The sequence below is a fragment of the Truncatella angustata genome (genome assembly GCF_020726525.1).
Source record: "Truncatella angustata strain MPI-SDFR-AT-0073 chromosome Unknown BKA67scaffold_2, whole genome shotgun sequence".
NCBI lineage: Eukaryota > Fungi > Ascomycota > Sordariomycetes > Amphisphaeriales > Sporocadaceae > Truncatella > Truncatella angustata.
The window spans coordinates 7,871,435-7,892,247 of NW_025763382.1; the positions used below are offsets into that span (position 1 = coordinate 7,871,435).

The 20,813-nt window shown below is 50.5% G+C and overlaps 5 protein-coding genes across 5 annotated transcripts; 3 read left to right on the top strand and 2 right to left on the bottom strand.

The window, feature by feature from the left end:
* Window positions 1–2,262: 2,262 nt before the first annotated feature.
* BKA67DRAFT_558781 (uncharacterized protein) lies at window positions 2,263–2,922 on the top strand. The gene has a single exon (XM_046102345.1). The coding sequence runs from the start codon at window positions 2,365–2,367 to the stop codon at window positions 2,689–2,691; it is 327 nt and encodes a 108-aa protein (XP_045962934.1). The 5' UTR covers window positions 2,263–2,364; the 3' UTR covers window positions 2,692–2,922.
* A 1,858-nt stretch (window positions 2,923–4,780) lies between these two features.
* BKA67DRAFT_558782 (mitochondrial carrier domain-containing protein) lies at window positions 4,781–7,006 on the bottom strand. Its single transcript, XM_046102346.1, has 2 exons — window positions 6,263–7,006; window positions 4,781–6,199 (listed from the first exon to the last, which is right to left on the bottom strand). The coding sequence occupies exons 1-2, from the start codon at window positions 6,692–6,694 to the stop codon at window positions 5,132–5,134; spliced, it is 1,500 nt and encodes a 499-aa protein (XP_045962935.1). The 5' UTR covers window positions 6,695–7,006; the 3' UTR covers window positions 4,781–5,131.
* A 749-nt stretch (window positions 7,007–7,755) lies between these two features.
* BKA67DRAFT_513819 (2Fe-2S ferredoxin-type domain-containing protein) lies at window positions 7,756–8,373 on the top strand (the record flags this gene model as incomplete). Its single annotated transcript, XM_046097606.1, has 2 exons — window positions 7,756–7,922; window positions 8,028–8,373. 2 exons carry the CDS (start codon window positions 7,756–7,758, stop codon window positions 8,371–8,373), a joined length of 513 nt encoding a protein of 170 aa, XP_045962936.1.
* A 269-nt stretch (window positions 8,374–8,642) lies between these two features.
* Window positions 8,643–9,512, bottom strand: BKA67DRAFT_496405 (Rrp15p-domain-containing protein; the record flags this gene model as incomplete). Its single annotated transcript, XM_046097035.1, has 1 exon — window positions 8,643–9,512. A coding segment is annotated over one exon (870 nt), but the record flags the coding sequence as incomplete, so codon positions are not given.
* A 1,053-nt stretch (window positions 9,513–10,565) lies between these two features.
* BKA67DRAFT_503896 (uncharacterized protein) lies at window positions 10,566–11,579 on the top strand (the record flags this gene model as incomplete). The annotated part of the gene is made up of 1 exon (XM_046097108.1): window positions 10,566–11,579. A coding segment is annotated over one exon (1,014 nt), but the record flags the coding sequence as incomplete, so codon positions are not given.
* Between the last annotated feature and the right edge of the window lie 9,234 nt (window positions 11,580–20,813).

Below are 20,813 nucleotides of genomic sequence, written 5' to 3' on the forward strand. Positions count from 1 at the left end.
TCCTTGAGCACTCCTCTTTGATCAGCAATGTCACTTGTACTGAAAGTGGCATGTCTCTCAAGATGGCCAACCAGGAAGCATTAGCTCATTGTCAACAGAACTGGGACTCGAACAAACTCATCCTTGCCACCACTGCTTGTGGTGCCGATAATGATGGCCAGAATGCCTACTTCATCGTTTCTGGTATTGACTACGACTCTTCGAGCTTGACTGCGCATTGCCAAGCAGCCGAGGTGGACATTCCCGATTGCATGACGAACGTCGAGCTTACATGGGGATCCATCACCCCCAACTCTACCGCCTACGGTAACACCACTACTAGTGGTCCCTATGGTAACAGCACATCTTCCTCGGGACCTTTCGGGAATAGTACAGCCTCTACAAACACAACCTCAACGGCAGCCGCCTGTGGTGCCCCACCTGCTGCAACCATCTCTGGATTCCCGGCTGCTCCTTGCGGTGAGAACTTTGACCGAGCTCTCGATGACATGTTGGGATACCGTAAGTGACCGATCGAGCACCATCGTATTGAATACATTGCTAACCTGCACAGTCAACTTCGATGATGCCGACTTCAGTTCGTCGCTCGAGGACCTGGCTCCTGGTCTAGGCGACTTCAGTGAATCAGATTTTGAGGATGATGATGTTACCGGCGGTGTTGCCTCAACAAGCTCTACTGCCACAAAGAGGCACATGAAGCGCAAGAGCTTCGTCGAACGTCGTGCTGCTATTCAGAAACGATTTAGCTTCAAAGCTTTCATCCAAAAGACTGTCAAGGCAGCCGTCACCTTCGTCAAGGAGGCTCCTAAAGCTCTCACTACGGTCGTTGTGAACACGGCCAAGGCTGGGTACAACTTTGTCAAGGACACAATTTCCAACCTCCTCAACCCTTCCGTCGACGCTTCCACCAACTTTAACATTGCACCCAAGACCCTTAGTGACTCTGTGTTCGGACAGGCTTATCCGCTTTACCACTTGGATAAGACCAGCGGAGCTGCTTCTGGCACCATCGACTTCTACTGTGTCGACTGCCAGGTCAAGGGCTACATCCATGTCGCCGGTAAAGTCAACTTCAACATCTTGTCAGCTTCCATTACAGAAGGTTATGTGCAGTGCAATGGCAATTTGTTGGCCCAAGCCTACTTGGGCATTGCTGCCCAGGCTTCTTATAAGCCCGATCCTTTCAAGAAGAACATTGCCGCTCAGGGTATTCCCATTCTGACCATTCCCAAGGTCATTGTTGTTGGGCCTGAGTTTGCGCTTGACGCCAGCCTTGGAATTAACATCGAGGCCAACGGTCAGGTCCTTGTCGGCGCCAGTGCCAGCCTGCCGAACTTTAATGCCAGACTCGATCTTGTTGACTCTGCCAAGACCACTGCAACTGGGTTTACTCCCACTTTCTCCACCCGTTTCGAAGCCAAGGGCGAGATCACTGTCACCACCACGCTTGGTTTCCCAATCACCATGGGTGTCGGTATCGATCTCGTACCTCTCGGAACCAAGGGTCGTCGCCTCATCTCAGTCATCAACGAGCCTTCTGTTAGTCTTCAAGCCAAGTATGCCACTGACGGTGACTGCGCCAACGGTGTAGCCTACTCCATGGCTCTTGCCGACGATACTAGTCTCGATTTCTTCCAGCTCAAATCCATTTCCCTTGCTAACTTCAAGTCCCCTGACTTGGTTTCGGGATGCAAGCAACTCGGATCGGGATCCGCCACTGGTACCACGGCTACTACTGCTGCTGCCGGCTCAACCGCCACTGATGCACCTAGCACTGACTCTCCCACTCCTACTGGCACCGATGCGGCTGATCCCACCGGTACAGACTCTCCTGCACCAACCGGTACAGATGCGTCTGAGCCCACCGGTACCGATGGATCTCAACCAAGTGCCACCGATGGTTCCGAGCCTACCGCCACTGACGCATCCGAGCCAACTGCCACTGATGCCTCCGAGCCCACAGCTACCGACAACACCGAGCCCACTGACACCGGTGCCTCTGAACCAACTGGTACTGATGAATCTGAGCCGGCCTCCACCGACTCCGCCCCGGAGAAGAGAGTGATTCGCCGCCAAGATGACTCCTCTTCTTCCAACGACACAATTATTGACTCTGAGGATGACTCTAACGGTTCCGCCACTCAGTTCGGATTCGTCTACACCGCCATCGTCGACCAGTCCGGCTCATACGTCCTGACTAACGATGACGACGGCAACCTCGGCCTGACCGCTGGCGATGGTTCTACCGACGCCAAGACAGCCGCCGCCGCAGCCCTTTCCACGCCCGGCGCCGCCTACTCATCCTACGACCAGGTCATTACATCCGATGACTCGGACCGCATTTTCCACTACTACCCCGACGTGATGAATGCCTTCGGCGTTTCACGTCTCCGTCTGAGCAGCATTGACGAGATTCCTAAGGGCGCCGATATCATCACCTTGTTGCCCGTGAACTATGATGAATCGGACTCTACCCCTGGAATATACATGGCAGTCGATACCAAGGGCAACTACTTCTACATCATGGCCTGTGACATCGAGGGTGACGCTGCCAAGATCTTCATTGCGTCTGATCCGGATGCTGGTGCTGCCAAACTTGCCGAGGCGGATCTGCGCTACATCGTTACTGGTGGTGTTGTTCAGGATTGTTCCTTCATGCCATTTGTCTCGACTGGTGCCGGTTTGTCTTAAATGAATTTGGTGGCGTAGTGCTGTGAGTCGTACATTTGGCAAAAGGCACCTTGGTTTCTTATTACCTTAATTTGGGGCTTTCTTTGAGTACTACCGTACAACCCAATTTTTCATTGTCACAGCCATGTACCAACCATCATATGAGTAATACTTAACTGGCCCACAGAAAGTATGCACTGGAAAGAGGCCTTCTATTTCCAGTGCAACAACAATATAAGCAGTTACCTCAAATTAATGTTCACATGAGTGCCGTTTTATTTATGTTTGTTCTCAATTGTAAGACTCTATAGTTTTGATCCCGGGTTAAAATCAACGCTGCTAATCAAGCCCCTAAGCTTTTGTTTATTATAAAATTGATTCTACGCAGATATGCGGCTTTGACTTAGTCCATGTCCGGGAGTGTCTGCCATGTGGCTGACTTACTTGCTGAAGATGGGGAACGCGAATGGATTGCCTGGTTCTCTTCGCGTCAATTTTATCCAAAAAAAAAATTTGGTTCTTGGCTAATAGCTGACTTTGTATTTTAGGTTACCGCAGTAGTCACTCAGCAGTCACTCAGCACGAAAAAGATCCTTCTGTCTTCAATTTGGCCGTGGGATTGTTACTGACGAGGCTAATGGATATTTCACATTACTTTAGCTAGAAGAAACTTCTGCGTTGACCGACGATGCCTTTCCTCTAGGAGACCTAAGACACGGTTTTGTGCAGCATCGTGGCGCAGAAGAGCCCGAGAAGATACGTATCAAGGTGTTTGTCGAAATAATGCGCTTAAAGCTCTTCAGAAAGCTGGACAACCACTTCATGAATTCCTTACATTCACCGCTTTGCTTGCCGAGAACAGGAATACACAAGAGAAACTGCCTGCGATTGATCGATAAAAGATGCCAGCAGTTCATCCATGGAGCGATCTGGAATGACAATCCCGCGCGTATGTCTTTCGACGATCGGCCGCGCAACAATCGCCATTTTGCCCCTGGGATATTCAAAAATGTTACTATAAACAATGTTGTCTACTGTTAATAATTTGGCAACCTACAGTTACTTTATGCCATGGCAGTCACCAATGATGAAGCTCCGAATGCTACACAAAACAAGATCATACGCTGGCTCAAAGTCATGTATAAGCTGGCTGTCGGTAGTGGCGCTGTGACACTATGAGACGTGAGACGCACTCGGTAAGTAAGTAGTTTACTGACGGTACTAAATTAAATCTGGCGACAAGAAGACTTTGGGAGATCTCTTTTACCCAGATCCAATTGCCCGTAACATCGTCAGAGGTGCGAGGAGCCATCAAACCACCATTCAGCGAAAAGCTAATGGTATAGGCACTGTCATTCACACTCTTTTTTGGTGCGGATTCTTTACTAGATCCAAACGATCCTATACGATTTGGAGCCATTTTGATTTTGAATTTTCATTGATACGTTGGACAGGATGAATACAAACATGGCGAATACGATCAAGCACCTCACAGGACCAAGTTGGGTGTAGAAGATGCTTCGACATCCAAGGACACTATTGGTGCACTTCAGGCGATTGAAAGATGTACAAAAGTGAGTATGAAGCCTAGTAGTCCTGTCCGCTCACCTCGGTCGTAATTCGCCGAATCATTGCGGCGTTAGTTCCTATAATATTTGCAGTTCGCGAGCTTCTGGGCTGCCGGCACCATGTGGGCCCGAGACTGGGAACACTGGGTATGAAGACTACTGCGAGCAAATTCTAGCAGCAGTTCTACCGCTTTTGATAGCAACCAGGAAGGTCGGCCTTATGCATACGAACTACGGGCTCTCATCACCAAGCAGGGGTCTCTCGAGGGGCCTGGACTGGAGTGGCGTTTTGATGGACGACATATAATTATGTTAGCATATGTTTTTGCGATCCTTCACCAAAGCATTCTGACACACCTCTAGCCACATGTTGGCTCATGGGCGAACAAGCGCCATCCGCTGTGGCTCCACCGCCTGGTACGCAGTCTGGCATTTGTCCTCATCCGATGAAACACGTCAAGGGCCATTATCGATAACTTGGGTTCTCAAAACCTTGGGGGCAGCTTTTGTTCCACTCAAGGTAACTCCATTCACATGTCAGTGTTGATTTCATGGCCCTCCCAACCCTAGGATTCCTCCCTGGGGTCCTAGACATGATATCTGTATATTATAGAGTACCGCAAACGAATTGTATACTAGGACTACCTCACATTGGATCCGGCACCAATTGTCGTAGGGGGGTTAGGGCCAGGCTTACATCATATCAAGTTTCCCAGTTCAGTACAATGAAGAGTTGAAGAAGTATATGTGATACAGGTCTCTGGACCAATACGTACAGGAAGAATGGGGATATCATGCCATAACTCATTAGCGCTCTTGCCCACACCGCAAACCAAATATTATACCGAGAATCACGACGTGGTGTACCAACGGCTGTACAGTCCACATCCAGCCTAGAACTCGCCTTCGCCACCACCGCCCACGACGCCAGCAGTCCATAACCCAACCAGTCCCCACCAACTGACTTTCCATCCCCTCCATAGTCCCCCTACGCCTTGGCCTCTTTTGTATACTGTCTCGCCAATCTTGGCCGGTTTGCCCTTCTTGTTCTTGGCGGCAGAGACTGCCTTGGCTGGCAAGGGAAGAACACGTGACCCCTCCTCGGCGATGATGGTGTACATGGTGCCGACCACGCCGTTGTACGAACCAGCGTGTACGATGGTGTCGGGACCGCCTGACTTGTCCAACGCTCGCACATATGCCGGCTGCGTGAACACGGAAGCCTGACCACGTCGTAGGACTGTCTCGAGCGGTAGCTTTACGAAGAGCGACACGCACGAGGTGCAGAACTTGGCGACGGAGAAGGTAGTGGGCGAGAGCTGCTTGTCGATCAGAAACTGCGAGCGCAGAACGAGCGGTGTCGAAAGGGTGATCAATGGGTGAACCAGAGAATGCAGGATCGTCGGAGCGACAAGCGAAGAGGGACACAGCCAGGAAGGAAGAGATCGAAGAGCCGACATGGTCCGTCTCTTGCTGTTGTTTGTTGAGGTCAGTAACAACCTTGTGCGCACGACATCCAGAGGCGCAAGCACGAGGCCGGTTGCGACAGCTGCGGTGGCGGCGACACATAACGATGCCCACGGATAGGGTGATGCGATGTCGACAAGCCTGTCGACGTCATCCTTGACTCCCAGATCGGGAACATTGAGAAGTGCACTGAGCAGACTTCGTGACCAGTTTTCCAGAAGAGACTGTAGGACCGTGTAGAGAAATGTTGCGTTGGACCCCTTCCATACACCCCACGCGCTTTCTTTGGACCAGAGCTGCGATATCACTTCGAGTACTGAGTCGGGCCTCTTGAGGTTGAGCTGATGTGGCAACAGGTCGGGCGCCCTCGCGGGTTTCGGCGAATCGGTTGGACTTGATCTCCGTCGGTGCGATCGCGTGGAAGGTGTGGGGGTTTGGTAAGGTGCGTTTGATGTGAAGTAGGAGGGCTCGTCATCCGAGTCAGATTCAGGATACTGGGGATATAATATAGCGTGAGTACTTGGAAAATGGGCACGATGAGCGTTGGCTTGTCCTACCTGTTCATACATGGACTCTCTTGGACTGGGGATCTTCGGTCTGCTCGCCGGTTGTGACGAAGAAGAAGAGGAAGTACCCGTTTCCAACAGCTCGATGTCATCTTGGGTCCTGACCTGCAAAACCGTCTTGGCGACCTCGAAAGGCTGTGCCATCAAGACGCTGGTGTACTTCCATAGCAGCTCATCGATCAGCTCCTTGACGCTCTGTATGGTGGAGGGCGAAGGATCGTTGACATAGTCCCTGTAGTCCAGATCCGGGAAGATGTCACGGGCCCTGGACGCGTACTTTGTGCTGTTGGAAGCGCCTGCGGTGGCACTTGCATGTGAGAATGGATTCGGCTGTCGAGGGATGGACTCGGTCTGCTCTCCTATCGTGGGTGGGATGTAATACGGGCGCAGGGGATTGACGCCGTCCCTGGTTGGTGTGGTCATATCTATGTTAGGGCTGTGACTGCAAAAGATAGCTATGTGAGGTGAGGTGTGTGTGTGTGTGTGTGTGTAGGTGGATGTGTATGTGTGTGTGGGCGTGGGCGTGGGTGTGCAGTGTATGGCGGCACACGCTGGATTCAAGCTGATACCAAAGCTCAACTGTAAATAACCAAGAGCAAGCTCAAGCAAGCAGGCGAGCAAGCAAACAAAAGCTCTACTGTACGGTCAGTCAGCTAAAACCAAAATCAAAGCACTATTAGATCATTGTCTGCATGACGAAAATCCATGGCGCCCCTAGCCTAATTTCCAGGCCGTCAATCCTTGTCGCTAAAAACTTACGACGAGCTCCCTGGCACTGACGAATTTCTTGTTGGTTGCAGCCGGCAGTCCAAGCCACTGTGGCAGTTGAGCAAACCCCCACTGACCACTAAAAGAACACACAATTTGGTGACAATCTTTCACCAGCCACTTCATCCAGCAGTCAGCATTCGCATTCTCCATTCCCCGTTTATCGGACGTCGGGGGGTTCACTCGGGAGGCGGGCATGGGCGACGGCGGTCTTTTTCCATTTTCCAGGGTACCATTCGCTAATTGTTAACTGGCTGACTGTTGCTATTGCTGTTGCTGTCTGTTACCATTGGAAGGGGTAGTTAGAAGCTAGACAAGTGAGACTAGACTACCTACGTTAAAGTAGAGGCAGCTGTCGTTGGAACTTTTTTTTTGTTGCCTTTTTAATTTTTAATTTTATCTTTTTACCTGCATTATCACGGCGCAATCTCCATCACTATACTATTTAGAGCTTTGTCGTTGGTTGCCCCTTCTCTGTTCGACCAACCAATTGCCCGGCGAGCAATTAATTGTTGGTGACTAGGTTATTGTTCAAATCTGTTACTCCTCACTGCAGCGTCTGGAAATATACGTCTGCGCATCTCCATACGGCATCGAGTACAAAAAGTGCTCCAACTGCACTGCCGTCACTCTCTAATCCCGACTTTTCTACCTTGTCGCACCAAATTGCCTTGCAGTCCAAGAACGAAGCTCTCAAGATGGTCGCCGCTAGATGTATGGCAACAAGCCTGAGGCACCTCAACACCATATCACAGCCCACCAGAGCCGCACAAACAATGTCACGGGCCACCCGGATATTCTCTCCCGCGACCGCAATGCGCACATTCAGCACCTCGCCCAGACGGTTACACGGGCATATACACACTCCCAAGCCCGGTGAAGAGTAAGTCGATCACACACTCTCTCTGTCTCTATCTCTCTTGCCCTCTCTTTCTCCCCCGGGCGAATGGATCAACCTACTAACTCTGGTATTTTCTCTTGTCTCCAGACTCTACGTTACCTTCATCGACAAGGAAGCCCGCGAACACAAGGTCGCCGTGAGCAAGGGCGACAACCTTCTCGACGTGGCCCAGGCACACGACCTGGAGATGGAGGGGGCCTGTGGCGGGTCCTGCGCCTGCAGCACCTGCCATGTCATCGTCCTGGACCAGGACCTCTACGACAAGATGCCCGAGCCTGAGGACGACGAGAACGATATGCTGGACCTGGCCTTCGGCCTGACCGAGACGAGCCGCTTGGGCTGTCAGGTCACCATGACCAAGGAGCTGGATGGGTTGAAGGTCAGGCTGCCGAGCATGACGAGGAATCTGCAGGCCAGTGATTTCAAGTCATAGCATTGGTGATGGAAACGGGTAGAAAGTTGTCATGACTATGTACATAATATCCACTGGACGGCGGACGGGCGCATGGAAAGCGAACAGGGATTTGACCAGGGGTTATGTGGCGCCAAATTCGGCATGCCAAGTTCAATTGCCTTGTAAATGTAGCATAAATCACATCCAGCACCGACGACTGGATAATAGAAAGACCATTCTCATGGTCTCATCCTCACTCAAACCAAATCTTCAACCGTCCTTCTCCAGCCGTCTTACCACATGTGAGTCTACGCCTCGTCAATGGCGCCCTTCTTCATTTTTCCGCCACCGGTCGCAATCAGATCCAAGAACCCCTTCCTGCTCATCTCGGAAACCTTCTCCTTCCTGCCCTCGACTCCGGTAAAGCCGTCCTTTCTAGCCTGCGACTCAGCCTCCATGCCAGCTTGTTGCGCTCTGAGGAAGGCGTTGAAGACCTCCTTGACACCCCTTGTGGCCGCTCTCCTCAGCTGCCGTTCCTTCTCTCTGATATCGCCCGTGCTCGTCACGAGCTCGCCCGTCTGATCGTTCTGCGTTCCCGTGATGACATCCTTGACTCGTCCCTTTTCCAGCGCAGCCAGCTTAGCAGCGCGCATCTGCCTCTTCGCCTTGGCCTCGAGGGCGGCATCGATGATCTCCTTGGACGCCTTATGCGCATCTACGGAGCGAGACAGGACGGGATCGGAACGTTTGGAGGTGGACAGCTTGGTGCCCAAGATCTTCTGCAGTGAAGTCGCGAACGCCGTGGGGTCATTGCGCTTGGACTTGCCCTTGCCGCCGGCCTCTGTCTCGTCGTCTGATGCGTCAAGGTCGAACTCGTCGCCGTCCATTTCCGAGTCTTCGTCGTCCTCGTCGTCGCTGGATGGTGGGGCATCCTGTGCCAGTTTCCGCTTGGTGGTTTTGGGCTTCTGGAGCTTTTGTCTGGCCGATGACCCGTCTTCTGAGCCGGAATCTGAGTGTGAGCCGGCCTCGGAGTCAGATGCTGCGCCGTCGTCTACTACTGCGTCCAGGCCGCCCTCATCATCCGAGTCGAGCAGGTTCACAGGCTGGAACCCCGACTCGGCGTCATCCTCCGATTCGCTCTCGTAGGCGGTTTGCTTCTTTTGCTTCTTTACCGGTCTTGATTGTTTTGGTTTGACTGTCGAGTCATTACGCGAACGCTTCTTTGACGCCGCGAGAGGTGCCTTGGGAGCCATATTTGCGAGTGATGTTATGTGGCGGTTGTTTGCTGCTTTTGCTTTGGAGAAAGCAACTGCGCGTAGTCTAGCGATCGTTCCTTTACTTTCACTCTGGCGGTATCCGTATTCTCCAAAAATTTCGAGGTCGAGGGGCCGATAAGACACTGATAAGCCATTGATAAGGCGTCTTATCCAAGAGCGAGCTCATATTGGTCAATGTTGAATACCCATTCTGCACTCTTAGTGGCTACCAAGTGCGGGTTCATATGTACTCCGTACCTACAGATCTCAGGTATGAGTTAATCCGTACTAGTACATATGTAGTAAATGATTACCGTGAGGTCTGTGCTCTGCAAGTGGCTTCCCTGGGCTTCTCCTTCCCCAGATTTCATGCCCATCTGGCCTCGGATCTGCCCACTTCGAGACTGGAGTCAAAGTCCATTCAACCGAGCTTCGACTTGTGAGCATACTCCACCATCGCGCCAATTAACGAGGCCGGCGGGAGGGGTTGTTAATTAATCGCCTTGGTGATATCGATCAATCGCACACTTTGGACAAAATGGTGTTGGATTCCTCCAAGTTGGTGTTTTCTTCTCGGCCCATCTTCTAACACTATATACACAAACTCAAAATAAAGCTGACTCAAACATGCCTCCAAGACTAGCGGCCAAGCTTATCCCCAAGATAAAGCTTGTGACCAGGCCTAAACCACATTGCCTGTCTTCAGTTCGCGCTTTTTGTCGTGTGAGACCATACACGACACCTCACCATCACGGTGAGCGCAAAAGTCGGACCTTCAAGAGACACCTAGTCGGGGTGCCCCAAAAGGACGAGTTGCAACGTCAACGTGACTACAGCCTTGTCGCCGACCCGAACGCATGGTTCATAGATTACCAGGATAACCAGCTTCAGAGCAATCGTGTCACTACGGAGTCAGACAATCTGATTTTGTTTCATCCGGAAAACACACAGAGCCTCGTTCTCAACTACCATGCTCTGCGCGACGCTTGCGAGTGCGACAAATGCGTGGATCCACATTCCGGCCAGAAGAACTTTGGCACAACTGAGATCCCCGACCAAATATCGACCAAGAGCATTCAGCGCTTGGGCGATGCTTCTCTTCAGGTCGTATGGGAAAACGACTTTCACTCGGCCGGTGAGCCTCACACATCTGTTTATTCTGCCAAGGCCATCCGGAGCTGGTTCAACAGGTCCCGCGAAGGATTTCCTTCATTACCGAACATCACTCTGTGGGACAAACAACTCTTTGCTGCCAGTCAGCATATGGTAAAATACGATGACTGGATTTCAGAGGGCCCTAATTTCCACGCTGCCATGGCGCAATTACATAATTATGGGCTTGTCTTTATCGACGGAGTTCCCAAGTCCGAGGAGTCAGTAGTCACCATCGCCAATCAGATCGGCCACGTCATGGAAACCTTTTATGGACGCACATGGGATGTTCGCTCAAAACCGGAGGCCGAAAACGTAGCTTATACGAGCACCTTCCTCGGCCTGCATCAAGATCTCCTCTATACACGAGATCCTCCCCGGATACAACTCTTACATTGCCTCGAAAATACATGCGAAGGCGGCGAGTCCATCTTTAGCGACTCACATCGTGTTGCAAACTTGATGGAACTTGGACCTTCTCGCTACTTCGAAGCATTACGGAGGAGAGCAGTTCGTTACCATTACAAGAAAGACGGCCACTTCTACGAAAGTTTGCGAACCATCCTTGGCAATATGGCCAACCCGGTTTTCTGGAGCCCCCCGTTCCAATCTCCAGACCAACCTTTGCTGCGAAGCCAGATCGGAAGTGAATACTACACAGCATGGCTGGTAGCAGCCAAGAAGTTCCGCGAGCTGCTCGAGGACGAGAAGTATCTTTACGAGTACAAGCTCAAGCCGGGACAGTGCGTCATATTCGACAATCTAAGAGTCCTTCACGGTAGACGGACATTCGATACCACCTCGGGATCCAGATGGCTCAAGGGTACATATGTTTCAAGGGATGAGTGGAATAGCAAGACTTTGACTCTGGCAAAGGAGATCACCGCGGCGAGTGCCAAGGATGTACCGACTCCTTTGACACAGGGGTTGAAGCTGATGCTGCTGCATTCCGTTTGGAAGGAGGACGATTTCAATCCATCTGAACTGGTCGATCGGTTGAAATCTCCTGGCTGGAAGGATTTCAATGTCACCACAGTTTGATGGATTATACTAAGTACAGCGAAGGGCATGCTTGACGATCGTACCCATCGATTGGACCTCTTAATCGCAGTAAAGACGAGTCATACGAGGCCTACTTGTACGAAGGCGTTTAGAAGAGGCCACTATAACACATAAATCATATTCGTCGGGTAGATGTTCGCTACACGCTAAGTAGTAACAGCAAGGAATATGTGGGCAGGCCCTTCTAAACAAAACGAAATATGAGTTATCCGAAGCGCCGAGATCAAGCACACGTATAAACAAGTGGCAATTGAGTTACGAAAGCACTCTGATTTTGTTCATTTTCCATTCATGTGTCTTTCCTATAAATTCTCTCACCACCACTCTTCTTACCCAATACGCTCCCCGCAACCTCACAATGTCTTTTGACGCGCGCTGTATCCTCTCCACGCAACGGTTCTTGGAGCTCTGCTCGACAGTCTGACGCTGATGCTTGAAGGTAAGAAGATTGATATTTCTGCGCTCTTTGCGTTGGGGAGGATCTCCTGAGTGAGTTTGCCAAGCGTCCAATTTAGGCTCACACACTTACCGATCGAGTATTATCTGGTACTGTTTTGATATCACACGGCCTCCGAAATATTGTAGATCTGTGGCTCTCTACCCGACGAACGGCTGGCTCTTGTGCGTTCCCGTATTGTTCGTGCATAAGCTGCGGGAAGATACATCGCGGGAGTTGCTGCCGATGTTCGCTTTCATGACACTACAGCTGAGCGGCCGTTTGTGAGTGAAGGTAATGTTGTGGGTGCTTCGTAGGTACATATTGAAATATCGCACATACAAGGAGGCAAGAACAAGAAGCTAAGTTGCTCAAATCAGTATCCCGTCTCCTAAAATCATATTTCTGATGAACTAACATATAGGCCTACATTCAGTATGCTTGCTCATATCGGTCGGTTCTCGCTCCTGGCCTCCTGCCTCTGGGTCCAGTCCACGTATCGATCTATTCTTTTGCTACAAGAGATGACACTCCGAACGTTGGTTGTCGGGTTATCAAGCCAAGGCCACCTGTGAGGCAGTCCGAAAAGCAGCTTACCAGCTGTGAACCACAGTGTTTAACTACTGAGGTGGCAGAATGGCACGTATCGCTATTGTACAGGTACGGGGAACAGACAGCTCCCTCTCGCCATAGAGCCCGGCGTCGTTAGGCTAACGATTATACTATCGGATTGCACAACCACAGATAATACAAGGGTATGGTGTATGCAGGCATGTACGTTACGCGAGTGTAGAAGACTATAGAGATAGGCCTTCAGTAGGTACTGAGCAAAGATGATTCACAAGTGTAGCCATTAAAGCTTGAGCTTCACCTATGGGTAAGATAGATGCTTAGATTGATCACTGAAGTAATGACTGTCTATATAGCTAGGAAATCTAATCCTCATTATATCCATTCATTCCTTCACTGATGTTGGCTACACCTTCCCTTCTATTTACTGTCCGAGCGCAAGCAACTGTTAGCAACTCGGCGCATAGCACACCAACTCCATAACAGTGGGCCCATAGTGGGACCCGAAAATATCAACACCAAGACGAAAATCTCGCGATGGACGTCGACATCACCACCCCAATAAGGCCGCCGGCCGAGGAACAGGCCCATCACACCCGCGAAACAGGGCCAAACACGCCATCAAATGAAAACATCAAACAACGGAAGAAGCCCAAGACCCTGAGCTTCAGGGCCCCCGAGAAACTACCTAGGAAGGCCGCTGGATTGGAAGAGACGGTCCAGTCAATGATAACAGGCCAACTAGCTCAAGTAGAGAGAGACCTCAGAGTCAAGAAAGAAGTGATCACGAAGCTAGCAAGAACACTCGACGGCTTCGTTAAATCCTTTTAAGGAGATCACCTTAGCACCTAGCGCAGGACGGCAAGAGAGCTCGTTAACGTCCTAGCGAGGCATCTCAACACGGCAGTATTTACAGAGACCGATGGGCACCTATACGCTCCTATCAGGGTCGAGAGCAGCCCAGAGCAAACACAAGAGTCCGAGGAATCAGGTTTAGGAAGCCATAACCGACCAAAGGAAACCCCCGCAAATCAGACGTGGGCCACGGTGGTAAAAGGCCCGAAAAAGGGAGGACGAGCGAGGGTAACGCCTCCGACCACTAACACGAAGAGCCAACACTCGACTGCTAAGACCACGGAGACCAGGACATCAGCGCCTACGCCATAAGAGGACCTAAGAATCCTAATCAAGATGCCTGTTATACCGACTACGCGAGCTATATAGCCGTATGCCGTCCGGCAGGCAGTAATATCAGAGTTCTAGCTAACGCTTAAAGACGTTCCGGACGCGAAACCGACCGTAACCGGCTTTGCGATTAAGCTAGCCACGGTAGAGCTCCGGGACAAAGTTATAAGGCCAGAGAACAAGCCCCGCCTTAGTAGAGCCCTCTAAGCGGAGGCAGTAAAACTCCTAGAAACATGGGCTAGCTACATCGTCCTAGGAGTACCGGGGGCGATAATAGATTATTTACAAAGAACTTAGCAAATAGTCACACCCGAGATGGTCATCGAAGAGGTGATCGCGTAGACCGGAAGCACGCCGGCAGATGTTCGGATCTCCCGTTACGGAGTAGACCTTGTAAAAGGCACGGCCATATGGCATGTCAGCTTTAGACAACCAACCCAGAGATTTCGGCTCTTCTCCGCTAGCGAGCTCTCACGAGTATATGAAAAGAAGATAACAATAATCAGGTATAAGAACTGCCAAGGACACCACCGCGGAAGATTCTGCACAAGAATCGCTAGGTGCGGCCGCTATAGCGGACGGAAGGACGAGCACGGCCCAGGAATCCCCTACGAGAAGCCGCCTAAATACGCGAACTACTATGGACCACATAGAGCGGACAATCCGCAATGCCTGGCTAGACCACAGAAAGTACACGGCAAAATCCTGCACAAGACGAAGAGCCAGGTTAAGGCTATTCGGAAGATTAAAAGCCGGAGATTCGTCGATCTCCACGCAATAATCGAGATAGCAGAGTCGGCAGAGCCGGTAAAGGCGTAAGAGGCGCAAGAGGCGTAAGAGGCTTTAACAAGGTCGGAACGCACTATGGCCGGGCGCCCGACCACCAACGCCCGAGCACTACGAGGCAGGAAGAGGGCGATGGAAAGGGATACCCTAGTAGACTTAACGCCCCTTAATCAAACAGACACCGAGATACGGGAGGCGGAGAACACAAAAGGCCCCTCGTCGCGAAGGCTTTAGAGGCTGTTAAGCCAGACGGCGGAAACTAAAATGCGCGAAAGCCTAGGCTATTATTAAAATCTAACACTTAATAAATAGGAAACAAAAACAGAAATACCAGGGATAGCGAAGACATCGGACACTAAAAGCTTTACGAGTTATATCTCTTAACACGCGGAGGTCTAGTGGCTTATATAACGCATTTCTTTAGAAATGCTTTGAGAATAACATAGACCTCGCGGTCGTATAGGAGCCGTGGACGCAAGACGGTAGCCGGACGAAAAGCCACCCGGTATAGGATATGTACGCACCGGTAGACCACTAGAGCACGACACAAGACAGATTAAGGGTTCTAACTTATATCCGCCGGGGGAAAAAGCTCAAAGCTACCTAGAGGAGACCGGTACAAGGCCGAGATATGTTATGGCTAGACGTCAACGGTATTACAATCCTAAACGCATATAAACAACCGGAAATAGAGGCGGTTATAAAATACGTTACCAACTTGTAACCACCGCCTAACACGCTGGTTGTAAGGGACTTTAACGCTAAACATATAACATTCGAACCAGGGGTAACAAGCGCAAGAGGGGGTGTCCGCCTGGCCGACTGGTTTATAACGGCGGGAATACCGTTTATAAGTAGGCCTGGGGAAGCTACGCATAGGGAAGGGCACACCCTCGATCTGGCATTCTCCAACGTGCCGTTTGCGGAGTCGAGAGTCGATAAAGAACTGGATGTTAGGTCAGACTACTACCCCATATTGATCATAATCCCAGGGCGTGGACAGGAGGCACTCGAACAAGTAAGATGGAAAGTCCTAGAAAACAAGCTTAAAAGCTTTGCCGAGCTAGTCGGGATAGGAACGGCAAGACTCCCAAAACTAGACAAGATTAAAAACACGGAATAATTAGAGGCGGCGGTAAACGCCCTTACGGAGATAATAGAGATGGCGATCGGCGCGGTAAGAGAACAGGACAAGACGACTAGGAAATCGGCGCCGTGGTGGTCGGAAGAGTGCCACCAAGCGTGGACAGCATACCGAGCGGCGGAAGACGACCCGGAGAAGGACTAGGTCCTAGAGTTTGGAGAATACTCTCCATAGCATAGGGAGTTTCTCAAGACAGTCCGACAGGCGAAGAGGCAGTACTAGCGGGACAGGATAGACGCCGCGACGGACGGAGCTAAGCTATAAAACGTGGTTAACTAGTATAAGAGCACCCCAAAACTCAAATCACCTCCCCTAAAGGACGGGGAGGCGCTAATTAAAGATACGGAAGGGAAGGCAACCGCGCTACTCCGCCTAGTTTTATAGAGATTCTCGAGTGGAGATAACCTAGAGTATAACCTTATAGAAACAAAGCAGGCGCCCGAGACCTTACCCTAGCACGCCACGACCACCGAGGAAGAGGTAGAAAAACACACGATCGGGGTCGCTAACACGTCCCTAAGAGTAGACGGCATTACAACACGGCTACTTAAAGCCTATTAAGAGCATATACGAGGACCCGTCAAAATTATATTCGAAAAATGCCTACACTTGTCCCACTTTCCTCGCTAATGGAAGAAAGCCGAGGTGGTAATGCTACCAAAGGCAAGCAAAACGGACTTCTCAAGCTATAAGTCGTGGAGGCCGATAGCCCTGTTATCCTGCCTCGGTAAGGGCCTCGAAAGGCTGATCGCAGGACGGATGGCCTGGGTAGCGCTATAACACGGATTGCTCAGCCCGTAACACTGCGGCGCGCTGCCTACAAGGTCTACGACGGATCTAGTAACAGCGTTTAACCACGACGCAGAACTCGCCTTGGTTAGCGGGGAGAAAGTGACGATAATAACCCTCGACGTATAAGGAGCCTTCGATGCCCTGTTTAAGAGACGACTCCTATAAAGACTTATACGGTAGGGCTGGCCAATAGGCCTAGTCAGACTAATACGGGGCTTCCTATCCGATAAGGAGGTTCGGGTAAGGCTAGAAGATATAACGACTAGCTACGTGGTACAGGCCTATAGAACCCCCTAAGGGTCGCCGTTATCGCCAGTGCTATATATGCTTTACTTAGCAGAGCTACTTAAACAAAACCTAAAACGCTAGTTTAGATATACGGACGATATCTATATCTATAAAGCGTCCAGGTCCTTAAACGACAATATCGCTACGCTCGAAACGGAAGTGGACGAGATCTAGGAGTACGGACTAGCAAACAAGATTCACTTCGCACCGGACAAGGTAGAAATGCTTTATATTACTAAGGAGAGGGGCGGATATAACCCAAGACTAACGACCAAACACGTCACGATTGCGCCGGTCGGAGAGCAAGAAGGAGAAGGCGTAACACCTCTTCTCAAGTGGCTCGGCGTATGGTTCGACAAGAAGCTCAACTTTAAAGGCTATGTAGAGAAGAGGGCCGCGGCAGCCATAAAGGTAGTATAGCATCTACGAAGCCTAACAAATATAATATACGGGCCGCTAACGGCCTCGATCGCTAAGGCCACGTTGGCATGTGTCCTCCCGGCGGCCCTTTACGGGGCGGAAGTATAGTACGGAGGCAGAACGTTACTAGCAAAGAACGTAGCACAACAGAAGGCGGACGGGAAAATGAATGAAGTACGTACTAGAATAAGGACCCACGTTAAGGCGATAGAAAGGGTCTTTAAACTAGCAGCGAAGGCAACTCTCCCGGTCTAGGCGACCACGCCGATCGACACTTTATTCCGAGATAGCGGGCTACCTACGGCCTAGATGGCCCTAAACCAGGGACGATATTAATTTGCCTACAGACTACGGACGGTAAACGAAACACACCCGCTCGCGCTAAGGATTGAACCGAGGCTTAACCATAGAGGCAAGGGCAGCGGGGAATACTAGAGACTTAGGACGAAATTATAACGGATAGCCCGGCTCCTGCCTCACATTAGGCGGCCAGTGTTATACGCACCTAGGTACGGCCTGGGATCGAGACGGGAGCCCACCATAGGGATCCCTAAGGAAGATACGGCCAAGGACTTCGAGGCTTGGGCGAAAGAGAGAAGCGCCTACGAGCTCCTCGTCTACTCAGACGGGTCTAGGACGAAAGATGGCATAGGCTACGGCTACGCAATATACCAAGCAGGAGAGGCGGTAGTAACAGCCCAAGCCTCGATAGCAGACGGCAATTAAGTATTCGACGTAAAGGCGTATAAAGCCCTAAGGGGGCTAGAGCGCGCACTAGACATCGACCGGACGGCGACAATCTGGCTCTGTATCGACAACACGGCGGTGTTATGGTATATTCAGAAAGATGCATTAATATCGTCGCAGCACGTGTTCCGAAGGATACACGCACTAGCAGAGCGACACGAAGTTAAGACAAGATAGTGCCCAGGGCATACTAATATCGAGGGTAACGAGGCCGCCGACAAGCTAGCCAAAAGCGGAACAAAATTAGGACCATACGACGATAAGTCGGAAACGTCCTCGTCGGGAATCAAAGCGATTGTAAGAAAGGCGATCCGGGACCAAGTAGATGATTAATAGGAGAAGGAAGCGTACCAGCCAAAGCGTTATAAGTCGATCGGCTTCGGGTACACGCCCGGGAAGCCACCAAAAGAGCTGAAGAGCCTGACAAGAAGAGGGCTACACAGGTATCTAGCAATGAGGTCGGGCCACGGAGACTTTGCCTAGTACCACAAAAAGTTCGACCACAAGGATGCCGAACTACGATGTTCCTGCCGACATCTAAAAACGGTAGAGTATATCGTCTTTTGCGTAAAAGCGAAGAAGACGATAGAGGACTGGCCGAGGCCACCGGTACGGGTAGAAGACGGGGAACCCCTAAGGACACCGCCGGTCCCGGAGCTTATAACCCAGAGAGACCATATAAGGTACTAGGGATGGATTATAAAGACCCCGGAAGCCTTTAAAACACTACTCGACGTAACACAGTTTTACAGCGAGATATGCCCTCGGTAAAACCGGGGCAATAGGCACTTATATAGGCTAGGAAATAACAATGCCTAGCCGATAGCCTATAGCCATTGTCTACAAGTCCTGCCTACGCAGAACAACCGGGCCACGCTGCCCTAACCGGCGAGGACAGAAGGAACGGAGAACACAAGTCATAAGGCGGAGAAGCTGCTAGATAGACGAGGTCGGTGAAAAGGGGGCTAAGGAAGTCGACTATAGATAGAGGCTCCTAAGTAGCATACCATAGACTCTAGCCTAGCACGTCAAGTGCCCCAAGGGAGGCCCGCGGGCCTCGTTATACGAGCCTACCACGACGTTAAATACAGCTACTACTACTACTACTACTACTAATGTTGGCTGGGGCTATGTGGATCAAGGTTAGATCACCAGTGATCCTAATAGCTCCAGGGTGATCCAGTGCTGGATCTCGGTAGACTCACGTCAAGACTGGGTGATCCCGTGATCCCTCTTTCTGTCTTGTCGGTCTAACACAGTTGTTACGGTTCAGGACAGCTGTGGCCCCTAGATGGGTCCTTTCTTTCTTTACCTGACCTGTTGGTCGGTAACAGTTAGGGACAAAATGTCCTGAAAAGAATTGAGAGTCCATTCCCTAATGGAAGTGTGGCACGGATACATCTAACTTCCTTATCCATAATTAATTTATTTCCACTACCTAGAACTAACCAACCCGCTACAATTTGAGCACAGATCGCGATGGGATTCACATGCCGGCCGTTCATTATAAGGTTGCTATTATCGCCAAGTTTAGCCACTGCGGCAACGAGCATGCCTTCCTTGGATTCCACGGCAGCATCTGCACTGGTGATAGGATGTTCCATAGCATTGTCTTGGAGGCAGTCCGGTAAGTCCTTTTTGAATAGGCACTATGTCTAGAAATGGGCCTACACAGTGGAATACCTGATGCATCAAGAATAGGCATGAGTTTGATTTGACAGTATCCTAATAACCAAACCGCACGTTTACGAAATCTTTATATGACCTTTAGGGTGGTCCGTGACAATGATCTGTGACATTGAGTTGTGGGAGATTTGGTTGAGTCGATTTGTACATTGCATTGCGAATGGTAAGTACCTAAAAGGTCAAGTGCGTATGGACGTCGACGAATAACTACCTTTTAGGACCTTGTCTGGACTTTTGGTAAGACCACTACGGATTTATAGCATTTTGGCTGCCTCCTGTTCAGAAATGGTTACTTATTTAAAGTAGAAGCAACCTATACGCTTTAACATGTTACTTCTCGATTGATTAGTTTCAGCCTACGCGTTTTTACAAATGCTAACGGCCATGGAGGGTTTGATAATTAAGACGAGCTTGTGATATTTTAATGAGTGAACAGCCTACTTATGAAGCCAATATTTAAGGAAATCCCCGTAGATGCTCCCTAGCGCCAGGGAGAAAGAAAACGAGAGACAGCAGTAGGCTACAGGATAATGTAAGGGGAAAAACAATTTCCTTAGTTTGCTTCAGGACACTCAAGGTCTAAGAATCACTTTCGCATCGCACCTGAATTGACCTCCAGAGCTAGTGAATGCTAGCGTCAGGACTGGAAGAGCCGCGACTAGTGGGGCATGAAAACAGCCACTGTTAAATCGTACACCACATTCTATGTAAGTGAGCATCGCTCGTTGCTCCACCTCCACTTACGAAGACACTTTTGGTAATGACAGAAGTCCGCTAACCTCTACCCGATCTGATTTGCTCGCTTAACGCGGATAGCCAACATCTTCGTCTCGGTCTTTGCGATCCTTCTAAATTCCGCACTAATGAGCTTTTGTTTTAGGTTCCGTCACTCCTATACCGTGAGCCAGGAGTCATGTGATTTCACGATCATGTGATCAGATCGCATGACCTAGGA

Coding starts and splice junctions, on each gene's coding strand:
- BKA67DRAFT_558781 (XM_046102345.1), top strand. CDS start 2,365: ATGAATGCCTTCGGCGTTTCACGTCTCCGTCTGAGCAGCATTGACGAG.
- BKA67DRAFT_558782 (XM_046102346.1), bottom strand. CDS start 6,694: ATGACCACACCAACCAGGGACGGCGTCAATCCCCTGCGCCCGTATTAC. Junction 6,200..6,262: donor GAGAGTCCATGTATGAACAG/GTAGGACAAGCC, acceptor TTATATCCCCAG/TATCCTGAATCTGACTCGGA.